At 37.3% G+C, this 14,266-nt stretch overlaps 1 protein-coding gene across 3 annotated transcripts in view; it reads right to left on the reverse strand.

The window, feature by feature from the left end:
- Positions 1 to 260: 260 nt before the first annotated feature.
- The window catches only part of RTCA (RNA 3'-terminal phosphate cyclase), a 28,484-nt gene continuing 14,478 nt past the window's right edge, over positions 261 to 14,266 (reverse strand). For all 3 annotated transcript variants that reach the window (XM_027536399.1, XM_027536400.1, XM_027536401.1), the window contains exons 9-11: positions 5,741 to 5,835; positions 3,561 to 3,665; positions 261 to 976 (exon numbers count right to left, since the gene is read on the reverse strand). In XM_027536399.1, the coding sequence (XP_027392200.1) occupies positions 875 to 976; positions 3,561 to 3,665; positions 5,741 to 5,835 (302 nt within the window). In that variant the 3' untranslated portion in view covers positions 261 to 874. The remainder of the gene's footprint in view (positions 977 to 3,560; positions 3,666 to 5,740; positions 5,836 to 14,266) is intronic.

Here is a 14,266-nt window from a genome sequence, read left to right on the forward strand (position 1 = left end):
TCTCCACTTTCTGAATGTTTTATAATATAAACCTCTGTATCTATATCTTGGACTGTTTTAATCATTTAGTGGGTAAATTTCAAGAAAGAACTAAGTCTGAATGAATTCATCACTATATTACAGTACAGCATATTTAACTATTACATAAAACTAGTTTCATTTGAGTCACAACCTCAATTGCCTACAGGGACCAGGAAGTAATCTAAATGTGGAACAGGTTAGGTGTAAGATAACAGGGAGTAATGAAAAGCATTCTGTAATAAAGACACTCAATTATTTTTAATACTATAAGCCAAACAAAAAAAATACCTGGAATTGATATGACCAAATTTACAAGGGATAGAATTTTGCAATTCTCATTGTTTAGCTTTCACAACATATTCAACAGATTCAAAGCCAATATTTACCTAGTACCCAGATACATATAATGAGAAGATACATATAATGAGACAATGCTTATGAAATGTTACTGTTGACACAGCAAGTACATGTGTATAAATTTGTCTCACTAAATTTTATGAGACCCCAGCAATGATTAGAATTATATACAAATTCAGATCAAACCTATATCCCTAACTTATTACATTATATCAAAAAGAAAAACACACTTTAGATGAAAAGAATATTTTATTGTAATACTTTAATACCGAAATCAACTATTATACATATCCACCAACTTATTCACTGTCTCTATCCCAGAAGATAGTCAAAATGAGATTAATTGGATGAAGCATTCTCAGCAAATCTAGAACATTCTATACTTCAATTAAAGTTAGGTCCTTTAATAAATTACATCTTATTCCATTGTTCTATAATATTTATGAAATGATTAGTGCAATAACATCATTGAAGTATCATTTAAAAGGCAAATACCCTATAGATTTGGATTTGTCATCCCGATTCCTTGGCATTCAATAATATAAGTGTCTTTAGAGGCATCTTCTTCATCTTCTGATTTCTTCACAGTAAATTTAGCCTGAAACCAGAAGAGCATTTAGTCTATAAGTAATATGAAGAGGGACACAGGGGAGAGCCCATAACACCTGCTTTAACAGGTAGGCAGTTAATACCAAACTCATTTTATTGAAGAAGCTAGAGATAGAAAGATTAAATGACTCATGAGAAATTCAATAGCCTACATATGAAATACTTTATTCCAGAGGCATGGTCCTTATTCAGAGGTATACGAGTCTGTGGAGTTTTGCCAGAATATATGTAACCTGGATCCCATTTCTTACCCACTGAATCAGAACTCCTCAGAAGTGCAGCTTTAAGTAAATATCAATTTTTAAATCTCAATACCTACTTTCTAAGTTTTTTCTAAAACATGGGACTGAAGCATCTAAACTTCTTTTATCTTGTCAAATATCAAATTACCCTTTAATTTCTCTCAAATTTTCTTGCCAATTTAATTCCCTAAATACAGTATTTAAAATATCTAGTTCAGAGGAGACAGGTGGAGAGAGTTGACAATTAACATCTTCCCTCATCATTATTGGGTTTGACACTGTACTTTTTACTTGTTAACTAATTCAAGTTTAGCTTTGAAACACCTGATCTCTATCACGATATTGTGGAAACATGATTTTTTTTTTAAAGCAAATATATTCATTCTAAGAAAATTGAATTAAAATCAAAATAACGGAGGAGGCTGACTGAATCTGTGACAGAGGGATTTGAAGTATGCATAAAACCTTAGGATTCTCTGAAATACAATTTGAAAACTACTTCTCCAAGGTCCTGTTGAACTGCAATATTTAAAAATGATTCCAGTTTTAGGATTAGATTGTATGGACACTGAAATTTATTGTTGTATGAATAAACAATGAACCTGAATTATGAGCTAGATAGACTAGTCATATGTATATACATTTTTTTTCGAATTACAAGCAGTATATAAATATGAAAAAAGGTAACAATTATGGAAATAATTTCTAGCCTACATATAAAGTTGGAAGGAGCCATAAGGGACACAGACTCTGACCTTCCTGGTGAATTACCTGCACTGAGACACAGAATGATGAAGCAGCTTGCCCCAGGTCACTGCGTTAAAACACAACAATGCTGAACGAGAAACCAGAGCAAAAAAATCCAGTTCATGGCACTTTCCACTGTGCATTCAGTTCAAATAACATATGTGTGTCTACTATGTGCAAAGTACTGTAGAAAAAATGAATATACCCTGTCTCTGCTATCAAGATCACAGTCTACACGGGGAGACAGACTAATAGTAGTTACAAAATAAAGCATAAGTAGAATTAATAAAAAATACAGTTAACTATCTTTTGAATCAAATATAATTTGCTTTTGCCTCCTATTGGGCCTTTTCCCACAATTTAATCAAAACCTACCTATCCTGTCTAATAACAAAAAAGGTACATATTAAGATTCATACAAATAAAATGTGAAGAGTAGGGTAACAGTGGTTTTGTGCTTGGTACACCTCTGTTATGCTTCATTTCTTATTACTATGTACATTATTTTTGTAACCTTTTAAAATGCTTAAGGTCAACACGTTCCTTCATAAAATTCTGAGTTATAAATTTTATATTACTTTATCAACTTATATTATAAAGACTGTAGCAAAATAGAAATATGCCACACATCACTGAAAAATGAATGAAACGATGCTGTATGTGTTAGCTGTTAAAAAAAAGGAATAGAGAAGAGAAATAATTTTAAGAGGAGGAAAATACCTAAATGTCAACAGTGGTCTTACTGGCAAAGGGCAGTGAGGGACAGGAGTTTTCCTCTATTTTCTAAACTTTCTATAAAGAAGTTAGTTTCAGATGAAATACACACGTCATTTGTTTTAAGAATCCTGTTAAACAAGGTATGAATACGAGATTATTCATGTTAAATTCTTTTTCACTAAAAATTATACATCTAGGGAATTCCCTGGCAGTCCAGTGGTTAGGACTTGGCGCTTTCCCTGCTAAAGCCCAGGCTAGATGCCTGGTCAGGGAACCAAGATTCTGCAAACCACACTGTATGGCCAAACTTGAAAATGCATTAACATATATATACAGCTACTCTTCTGAAGCTGAAAGGACTGGTGCAACGTTAGAATCTCAGCAAATATTCTATTCTACCAAAATAAAATCACAAGGAAATAAAATATATAAATTTTTTATATAATAATTTAAGCTTAGCCAACTACAAATCCCTTGTGATGTGATCTTATAGTTCCCATTAAAATGCCTTCACTTACTGTAAGGCAGTACCTACCACATATGAGCTTTGATGGATGCTCTCCCAGGTTCTGAGCTCAAAGCTCAGTCCTGCCCCTAAGAAAGTATTTGGTCTTCAGCAATTAATTTAATCCCTCTGCCTCACATGACTCATAAATAAAATGAGATTAACAATAAATAGCCACCCACAATGGTCATGCAGAGTAAGATGATTCAGCTTTACTGCTGAGTGAGTTCAGTATCTGCCACACAGAAAGTATTCACTGAATGATAGCAATTACAATTACTACTGAAGTTTTCTGTTTATTAAAATTTGACTCCAAACTGGCCATAATAAAGATCAATCACTCTTTCTGATGGAATACTCACCTTTGCTAGTTGCTCAGCAAAATGTATAGCTGTTTGGGTGTGGAGTGTAACTGGTCCTGTTTTTATTCTGGAAATTCCACTGGCTAATGCCATAAAAATGATCAGCTATTAAAAAGAAAAACACAAAGAAGGAAACTCTCACACATTTACTTATACTTGGAGTTAAAAGTCTACTGCTTTCCATACGAAAATAATACTAGATATCAAAATAGCTAAAAAATTGTTTATTTTTTAATTGGAGGATAACTGCCTTACAATAGTGCTGGTTCCTGCCATGCATCAACATGAATCAGCCGTAGGTATACACACATCCTCTTTCTTGAACCTCCCTCCCACCTCCCACCCAATCCCATCCCTCTAGGTTGTCACACAGCACGAGGTTTGAGCTCCCTGAGTCACACAGCAAACTCCCCCGGCTATTCATTTTACACGTGGTAAAGTGTGTTTCAATGCTACTCTCCCAATTCGTCCCACTGTCTCCTTCCCAACTGTGTCTGTAAATCTGTTCTCTGTGTCTGCGTCTCCACTGCTGCCCTGAAAATAGGTTCATCAGTACCAGCCTTCTAGATTCCATATATATGCATTAATATACAATATTTGTTTTTCTCTTTCTGATTTACTTCACTCCGTAACAGGCTCCAGGTTCATCCTCCTCATTAGAACAGACTCAAATGCATTCCTTTTCCTGGCTGAGTAATATTTCAGTGCTGTGCGTGCGTGTGTTTGTGTGTGTGTGTACACACACCACACTTTCTTTATCCACTCATCTGTCGATGAACATCTAAGTTGCTTCCATGTCCTAGCTACTGTAAATAGTGCTGCCATGAACACTGGGGTATATGTGTCTTTTTTAATTATGGTTTTCTCAGGGTATATGCCCAGTAGTGGGATTGCTGGGTCATACACGGCTCTAAGTGATAAAGAACCTGCCTGATAATGCAAGAGACGTAAGAGACGTAGGTTCGATCCCTGCATCAAGGAGATCCCTTGGAGGAGGACACAGCAACCCATTCCAGTATCTTTGCCTGAAGAATCCCATAGACAGAGGAGCTGGAGGGGGCTACAGTCCATAGGGTCACACAGAGCTAGACATGAGTGAAGTGACTTACCACACATGCACATTACCACTTCACACTATAACTATTCCTAGCTTAAAAAAGAATTTCCATTTCTTTAGGTTTACAAAAATCCTAAGATGACAGAAAACCAGTGTCACCAAAAGTCTGAATAGCACAAAATGCTTAGTAAGTTTATAAACTTAATGTTTAAGAATACAGAGTTGAAAATTAATACATTTTATCAGACCACCTGTCCCTGCAAGCTAGTATATATAAACTGACAAGTTTCTTTACAAGTTCTAAAATCACAACATTTTAACAGGTAAACAAATACACTAATACAGAATTACTAGACTGTAGAAGAGTAAGAAGGAAGAGACTAGAAATAAGAAAACTGTCTTAAGAAAACTGGTCAAAAAACCTTGAAGAATACTTTTCTAAGCAGACATCTGATTGTGATTAAGGGGGAAAATTGGTAGAAAGGAAAATCTATCAAGACAGTGGACCATAAAAAGACTGCATTTGGAAATATTCATCAGCATTTCTCAACATGAGTAGATGTGTTAAGTTTGAGAGGTGTATGACATATCTAAGTGGAGACGCTGACAGGTGTAAGGGACACAATGGATATGGAGCTAAGGAGAAAGGCCTGGGCCAATGATACAAATTTAGAAGCTATCAGCATACAGACGGTACTCGAGCGTGAGACTGGAAAAGTTACCTGAGAGACTAAAACAGATAAAAAAAGAGGTGTGAGCTTAAGCACAAGGGCTCTCCAAAATTTAGAAGTTGAGAAGAGGCAAACAACAATAATAATAAACTAGCAAAGGGACTAGAATGTATGGCTAGCGATAGAGAAAGATAACAGTATTTCAGAAATCAAGAGAAGAAAGTATTTCAAGAATGAAGGAGTGCTCGGTGTGCCCAATGCTACAGCCAGGTTGAGTAAGATGAAAACTGAAATTTGTGGTATATAAATTCTAGAATAATACTTTAAAAATGTGCTGAATTAGAACATACCAATCACTGTCTGAAAGTCAATGACTAAAATTTATATTCAATCTAACTGCCCAATATTCAAATCTAACAGGCTTGGAGGTTTTTATCCTAAAGTGTCATTACCTGGTCTTGCAGATACTCATCCACAGCACCACCATGTCTAAGATTTGCTAACAGCATTTCAGCAGCTTCAATTCCAACCTTGTCTGCATTAACACCTGCAACAGGCACAATGTAAAAAAAAAATTAATTAATTACTAAGAGGCAAAAAGTTTCACATATCCCAGTTAGCACTGGCATAACATCTTTTAGGCCTCTGAACTCACCCATTGCAACTTTTAGGATAAGATCTTCATGTACTGAATCTTCTGAGAGCTAAGCATATGCAAATACTTTATTAAATGGACCAGTGAGGGGGGTTGGGGGAGGAGAACAGGCCTTGGCCCTGTTTAAGAAGTACTAATTATAAAATCAATTTATATGATACCCTATAATACTCTATAATACTATGCCTTGATTTTAAAATTTTAAATTCACAATTCATATATATTATAATTGGTCTGCAGGCAATTCTATTAGAACTAAAGGATTTTTTAAAAGTTCAGATAATTTTCACCTAAGAAAGAGGAGATAAAGATTCTCAGGTTAAATATACAAAGTTTTATTCTTTTAAGATTCGAACAAGTATTACCTTATTTGTTTCTTAGCAGCACTGACAGCCTGTAGGACCTTAGTTCCTTGACCAGGGATGGAACCCAGGCCCTGGAAGTTCTAACCACTGAACTGCCAGGGAATTCCCTGGTATTACCTTATTTTAAAAATAAGAATATTTATTCCATTGTTCTCCTTCCTGCTTCTCTACATATACCACAAATATCTGGTACAATGCTAAATACAAAATAAATCCATCAAATGTAGTGGAATGTCAGATGATTCTTTTTATTTACTTTAAATTAAAAGAACCCTATGGGCTTCCCTGCTGGCTCAGTGGTAAAGAATCCACCTGCCAGTGCAGGAGACGTGGGTTCGAACCCTGGGCTGGGAAGATCCCCTGGAAAAGGAAATGGCAATCCACTCCAGTATTCTTTCCTGGGAAATCTCATGAACAGAGGAATCTGGTGGGCTGTAGTCCATGGGGTCACAAAAGAGTCCGACACAATTTAGCAACTAAGCAACAAGAACAAAATTAACCCTTGGCTGCAAATGAAAATGGCTTTTGAAAAATGAGAATGTGGTTCATTTTTATTTTATATTTGGAAATTCACCAAACCAAATACATGTTTTGATAAAATGTCGCAGAAAATAGAAATCAAATTTTAACCATTTTTTCCCTTACATAAGTCATTATAACAATGTAATACATTAAACTATCCTTATAACATTAATCAATCATTTACATGACTGAATGAAATGGTTTGGAACATGTATGAATCTTGACTTTCTGGTAAACGACTCTGCCTCTTCCGTATCTTCTTCTAGATGTAAATAGAGATGATAATACCTTAGTTGCAAAGTTGTTAAAATCAGAGATAATATTTACAAAGCTTCTAATTTCAAGACTAGTTCATAATAAGCTGTTAATAAGAATAGTTACTATTGATAACACACATGATGCTATGTATGTACCATACTAAGTGACAGAAACTGGTTCCTTAGCTAAGGAGGCACCAAAAAAACAGAGGTAAGTGCTAAGTTTATCGTATTAACTATATATCCAATGAGAGTTCAGAAAAGGAAATTATAAGTTCCAGAATAATTTGAGAATGTTTCATGAAGCAGGAAAGGACTTCAAGGACTTGAGTCATTGAAGAACAGCTAAAATTTCCATGGAGTACAAAAAGAAGAAGGAAGCAATTCCTGGCTTTGTAGTACTAGAGAACAGTAGTTGCACTAAGGTTTCTCAAGGTTTCTCTGCCAAGTGGCAAACTATTTCTCAGAGCCATGCACATTCCTTCCCACCCAGCTGCCTTGACAGTGAATGATGCTATGAATGGACCTACAACATTACCAGCTATTAGTAGCAGTCTATGGTAACTGAGCAAAATGAAGTAAATAAGAGAATTTTTTTTATTAGTACTGTGTTCTAAATAAAAGAGCAAAATCCTCATTTCTTTGGAAAACCTAAGGTTTTTCTGACAAATACTCTTCTGGCATTTTAGAGGTTTCTTAATATGGCCTCAATTTTGACAGTTTATAACAAATTAAAAAAATATTCAATGATTTGAGGTTTCTTCTAGCTCATTAAAAGGACAAAACTGAACAGAGAAAGCCAAAGGACTGACTACAGCATCAGAGACATGCTCTGAATTACTACATATATTAAAGGAGGAAAAGAAAGTGCTTACTATAAACTAGTAGTGTCCATACATAAGAAACAAGATTGACAAGCCAGAGGTATAATTCATCTTAGCAGATTGATTTGTCCCATAGTAAAGTACAGAACTAACTGAAAGATGAGTGGTCAACAAATCACACAGATATTGAACAATGTGAAAACATATATTCTGTCCATATTGCAATCATATAAATGTAGAAACAATTCTTGTATGTAGATAATGGTCTGATCTCATTTTTCAGTTAAGGAAAGCAGAGTCACCACGTAACATAATTGCAAACATAGGAACAACTTAGGTTTTCTTGCTCTCAATTTAGTGCTCTGTTATAATACATTGCCTCTATCTAAAACTGCTAAGATTTTTTCAAAAAATAAAAAAATAAAAAAAAAATAAAATAAACCGTCAAATCTCACCTTTGCAACAGGATTAAAGAAAGTTATAGCTGGAAGGATTTCAGAGATTCTTCAGACTAAGTAAGTCTCTCACTCAACAGATAAAGAAACTAAGATCAAAATAGTTTTAGTAACTGAGACAAGGACAAAAATATGACTCGTTACAACTTACTGCTTGTAATATATATGGTGGTGTGGACAACCAGCCAGTGTTGCTTCTGGTTATAATGCTTAAACATTAGGATTCAGAGTCCGATAATTTTCTAGTTAATTTAAATCAGAAATAAAAAGAGATCTAGATATTGGGAGCCATGACATTCTCTTGAGACCTCTTAATATATAGACTACCTACCAGGTGGTTCTGGAGAAGGAAATGGCAACCCACTCCAGTATTCTCACCTAGAGAATCCCATGGGCAGCGGAGCCTGGTGGTCTACAGTCCATGGGATTGCAAGAGTCAGACACGACTTAGCGACTAAACCATCACCACCAGGTAGCTCAGTGGGTAAAGAATCCTTTTGCAGTACAGGATATGCAGGTTCGATCCCTGGGTTGGGAATATCCTCTGGAGGGGGTATGGAATCCCACTCCAGTATTCTTGCCTAGAGAATCCCACAGATATAGGAGCCTAGTGGGTTACAGCCCACAGGGTCACAAAGAGTCAACATGACTGAAGCTACTGAGCAGACACACTGAGAGAGAAGACCCGAAGGTATCTCTGCATTTGCTAGTTACATCCCATTTAACTTGAGTGCCTGACTGGACACAAGGGCAGGCACCAGGAGTTAGGCAACTTCAGCAAGTAAGCAACTCTACCTTCTAATCCCTCCCACCACTGTAACTCTAAAAATAAGAACTGTGCGTTCTATATGCGTATTATCCATCATATGACAAAGTTTAAAAAATGCTGATGAAATATTAGGAAAGAAAATTTTTCTGGGCTGGTAGTAGAGTTAATTCAAAGTATTGCTGATAACAGAGCAACGATCCTTTTATGATATCATTGCAACATATCTAAAACTATCATCTACACTGGCAAACTAACTCTACCTCCCATATTCACAAAGTTGTAAATGTTTCCAGGTACACAAGCTAGAAATCAAGGTCATTACACTGCCTCCCTCACCTTCCATATCCAGCTGATCACCAGTCTATTCACCCTCCTAAATACCCTTGTATCAGTACTCATCTCTCTGGCCTTAGTCATTGCATTCCTTGGTGTATAGGCCCTCATTTCTGATCTGAACTGATATAACAGACTTGTCTTCCTGACTCCACTATGTTTTCCCTCTAATCTGCTACACAGCTACTTACTTTCCAAAGACCTGGTCTTATATCCCTTCTTAAAATATCTGTTTTCAGGATGAAACCCAAACTCCTTTATAAGCCCTATAAAGTTCTTCAAAATCTTGACCTCTCTAATCTCATCTCTGTTCCTCCCTGTTCCAGATCCTCTACTCATCACTTATGTTTGTAGTTGCCAAAACAACATCAGCCCTTTCCTTTGTCCTCTTCTTTAGCTCTCCCCAGCCTTTTTTTTTTGGCCACTCCACATAGCGTAAGCGATCTTAGTTCCCAACCAGGGATCAGACTCACAATTGAACTCATGCCCCGGCAGTGGAAGCACTGAGTCTTATCCACTGGACCACCAGGGAAGTCCCAGCTCCCACTTTTCTATCCGGCTAACTTCTACTTCTCTATAGAACCCACTGGAGGATCACTGAACAGCACAAGACAGATTGGGGATCACTCAGTCCCCAAAGAATTAGCTGTTCTTCTGTGTTCCCAGGTGCCCTGGAGATAGAACAATCACAGCACTGGTCTGTCTCCTCTGCCAGACTAAGCCAGGCAGCAGAAATGGTGGTTCTCACTTCTGAATCCTTCATTTACAGTACCTAGCAGGTCTTGATACTCAAGGATAATACAAACTAAACTCACATTTCACTCAGTGCCTGCCAAGCACGGCACAATTTCTGACATATGGGCTCCTAGTCTCTGTTTTATATTTTGCGTTATCACCACCCATGTTGATTCCTCACTGCACCTAACAAGTAATGAATATACACTACATATATAGTCTTGATCACTATTTCTCAAATTTTATTATACCTTAGAGAGCTTATACAACAAATTTTTGGGCCCCAAAGAGTCTGGTTTCATACAGATGAGGTGGGCCCCAGAACTAGTATTTCCAGCAAACTCCCAGATGATGCTGATATGCTACCTGTCCGCCAACCACAAACTGAATAGCACAGTTTTAAACAATTCATTTATGTCTGATCAACCAAATATGTTGATTTTACCTATTCTATTACACTGGTTAAATGTGACACCCAACTACTGTCTAGATCTCCAACTGAGCAGACTAAAATTACCTAAATTTGTGTATTCAGCAGTAATAATGTAGTTAAATGGCATGAGTGTAAGCATCTTTTAAAGATGTTATCAAGTAGGAAGAAAGCAATCAACTACCACACAAATAATGAGGAGTTCAACTATTAATAGAAGGAAATGGCAACCCACTCCGGTGTTCCTGCCTGGGAAATCTGATGGACAGAGGATCCTGGTGGGCTACAGTCCATGAGGTCACAAAGAGTCAGACACGACTGAGCAACAGAACACACACACACACACAATAGCAAAAGTAACTTTAAATACTAACAGATGCATACATGCATCTCCCCTCCCAAATATACGAAGTACTACAGAAATTTCCCTTTCACAAAAACATTCAGTATTTTGAAATCAACACTGTAATAACGATGCAGGGAAGAATCATCAGATGTTAAAACCACTGGAGGAAAGTTGTACTGATATAGAATAATCAGATAGTCTCAAAGTATTATCCCAGAGTATTTATGAATTATAATACAAAGGGAAAAGGGGAAATTTCCTGGTGGTTCAGGGGTTAGGACTCCACGATTTCACTACAGTGGCAAAAACAATAAAAAGAAGAAGGGGAAGAAAAAAGGGAGAAACCTTTGTAGCAGACAGACCTGGAGGACACCACCATAACAAGTGACCACAATCTGCTTTACTGATAAAGGAGAGACTGACATTATGAGCACCTTGATGTGATTTAATGACTCAGCTATAAAGAAACTGCCCACAATGCAGGAGACCCAGGAGACATGACTTTGATCCCTGGGTTGGGAAGATCCCCAGGAGGAAGAAATAGCAACTCACTCCAGTATTCTTGCCTGGAAAATTCCATGGACAGAGGAGTCCATGGGGTTGCAAAGAGTCTGACATGACTGAGCACTCACTCATTCACTGATGTGATAGAATAGAATATATACAAAATCACCTGTGCAAGAGTCTTACTAAAAATGTTTAACCCGAATAAATCTAATCATGAGATAATCAGACAAAGTCACATAATGGAAAATCCTGTAAGAAAATGGCTTGGAGTTTTCAAAATGTAAATATCATGAAAGGGGAAAAAAAAAAGGCAAAGAAACTATTCTGCAGTTAAAAAAGAAACTAAACAGACATGATAACCAATGCTGTGTGTGCTCAAAAACAAGCAAAACAAAACATCTCAAATTGTTCTAAAGAATATTTTGGAGGCAACTGGTTGTGTCTAAATATAACAGACAGATTCTTTAGGTATAAAAATGGTAATGGGGGATTTCAGTGGTTAAGACTTTGCACTTCCAAGGGAGGGGGTGCGGGTTAAGCCCCTGGTTCAGGAAACTGAGATTCCCACAAGCAGCACAGCACAGTCAAACAATTAAAGAAAAAAAAAAAAGTGGCATGTGATGATGCAGGTATTATTCTGTGGATGAACACACTGCAGTATTCAGCGGGGAAACTGGGTACCTGCAACCTTTCACAGACATGGTTCAGAAACACACAACATGTAGCTAAATATTCATAACCAGTGTATCTAGGAAGGCAGTGTATGGACATTCACTAATCATTCAACTTTTCTGTAAGACTGAAATTTTTCAAAGTATAAAGTTGGAGGAAACACTTAAAATTTAACTGACTCTAAAACAGAACCAGTTAACCATATCCAAAGTGCCTGAAAAACTATGGACGAAGGTTCGTGACATTGTACAGGAGGCAGGGATCAAGACCATCCTCAAGAAAAAGAAATGCAAAAAAGGTTAAAATGGCTGTCTGAGAAGGCCTTACAAATAGCTGTGAATAGAAGCGAAGCGAAAGGTAAAGAAGAAAAGGAAAGATACACCCATTTGAATGCAGAGTTCCAAAGAATAGCAAGGAGAGATAAGAAAGCCTTCCTCAGAGATCAATGCAAAGAAATAAAGGAAAACAATAGAATGGGAAAGACCAGAGATCTCTTCAAGAAAATTACAGATATCAAAGGAACATTTCATGCAAAGATGGGCTCAATAAAGGACAGAAATGGTAGGGACCTAACCGAAGCAGAAGATATTAAGACGAGGTGGCAAGAATACACAGAAGAACTGTACAAAAAATATCTTCACAACCCAGATAATCACAATGGTGTGATCACCAACCTAGAGCCAGACATTCTGGAATGTGAGGGCAAGTGGGCCTTAGAACCATCACTACAAACAAAGCTAGTGGAGGTAATGGAATTCCAGTTGAGCTATTTCAATCCTAAAAGATGATGCTGTGAAAGTGCTACATTCAATATGCCAGCAAATTTGGAAAACTCAGCAGTGGCCACAGGACTGGAAAAGGTCAGTTTTCATTCCAACCCCAAAGAAAGGCAATGCCAAAGAATGCTCAAACTACCGCACAATTGCACTCATCTCACATGCTAGTAAAGTAATGCTCAAAATTCTCCAAACCAGGCTTCGGCAATACGTGAACCGTGAACTTCCAGATGTTCAAGTTGGATTCAGAAAAGGCAGAGGAACCAGAGATCAAATTGCCAACATCCATTGGATCATCAAAAAAGCAAGAGAGTTCCAGAAAAATATCTACTTTGCCTTTATTGACTACGCCAAAGCCTTTGACTGTGTGGACCACAACAAACTGTGGAAAATTCTTCAAGAGATGGGAATACCAGACCACCTGACCCGCCTCCTAAGAAACCTGTATGCAGGTCAAGAAGCAACAGTTAGAACTGAACATGGAACAACAGACTGGTTCAAAAGTGGGAAAGGAGTCCATCAAGGCTGTATATTGTCACCCTGCTTATTTAACTTCTATGCAGAGTACATCATGAGAAACGCTGGGCTGGATAAAGCACAAGCTGGAATCAAGATTGCCAGGAGAAATATCAATAACCTCAGATATGCAAATGACACCACCCTTATGGCAGAAAGCGAAGAAAAACTAAAGAGCCTCTTGACAAAAGTGAAAGAGGAGAGTGAAAAAGCTGGCTTAAAACTCAACGTTCGGAAAACTAAGATCATGTCATCCAGTCACATCACTTCATGGCAAATAGATGGGGAAACAGTGGAAACAGTGACAGACTTTATTTTGGGGGGCTCCAAAATCACTGCAGATGGTGACTGCAGCCATGAAATTAAAATACGCTTGCTCCTTGGAAAAAAAGTTATAACCAACCTAGACAATAGTATTAAAAAAGAAGAGACATTACTTTGCCAACAAAGGTCCGTCTAGTTAAAGCTATGGTTTTTCCAATAGTTATCTATGGATGTGAGAGTTGAACTATAAAGAAAGCTGAGCACCAAAGAATGGATGTTTTTGAACTTGGTGTTGGAGAAGACTCTTGAGAGACCCTTGGACTGCAAGAAGATCCAACCAGTCCATCCTAAAAGAAATCCGTCCTGAATATTCACTGGAAGGACTGATGCTGAAGCTGAAACTCCAATACTTTGGCCACCTGATGTGAAGAACTGACTCATTTGAAAAGACCGTGATGCTGGGAAAGATTGAAGGCAGGAGGAGAAGGGGAAGACAGAGGATGAGATGGCTGGATGGCATCACCAACTCAATGTTCATGAGTCTGAGTAAAC

The sequence above is a fragment of the Bos indicus x Bos taurus genome, chromosome 3 (genome assembly GCF_003369695.1).
Source record: "Bos indicus x Bos taurus breed Angus x Brahman F1 hybrid chromosome 3, Bos_hybrid_MaternalHap_v2.0, whole genome shotgun sequence".
NCBI lineage: Eukaryota > Metazoa > Chordata > Mammalia > Artiodactyla > Bovidae > Bos > Bos indicus x Bos taurus.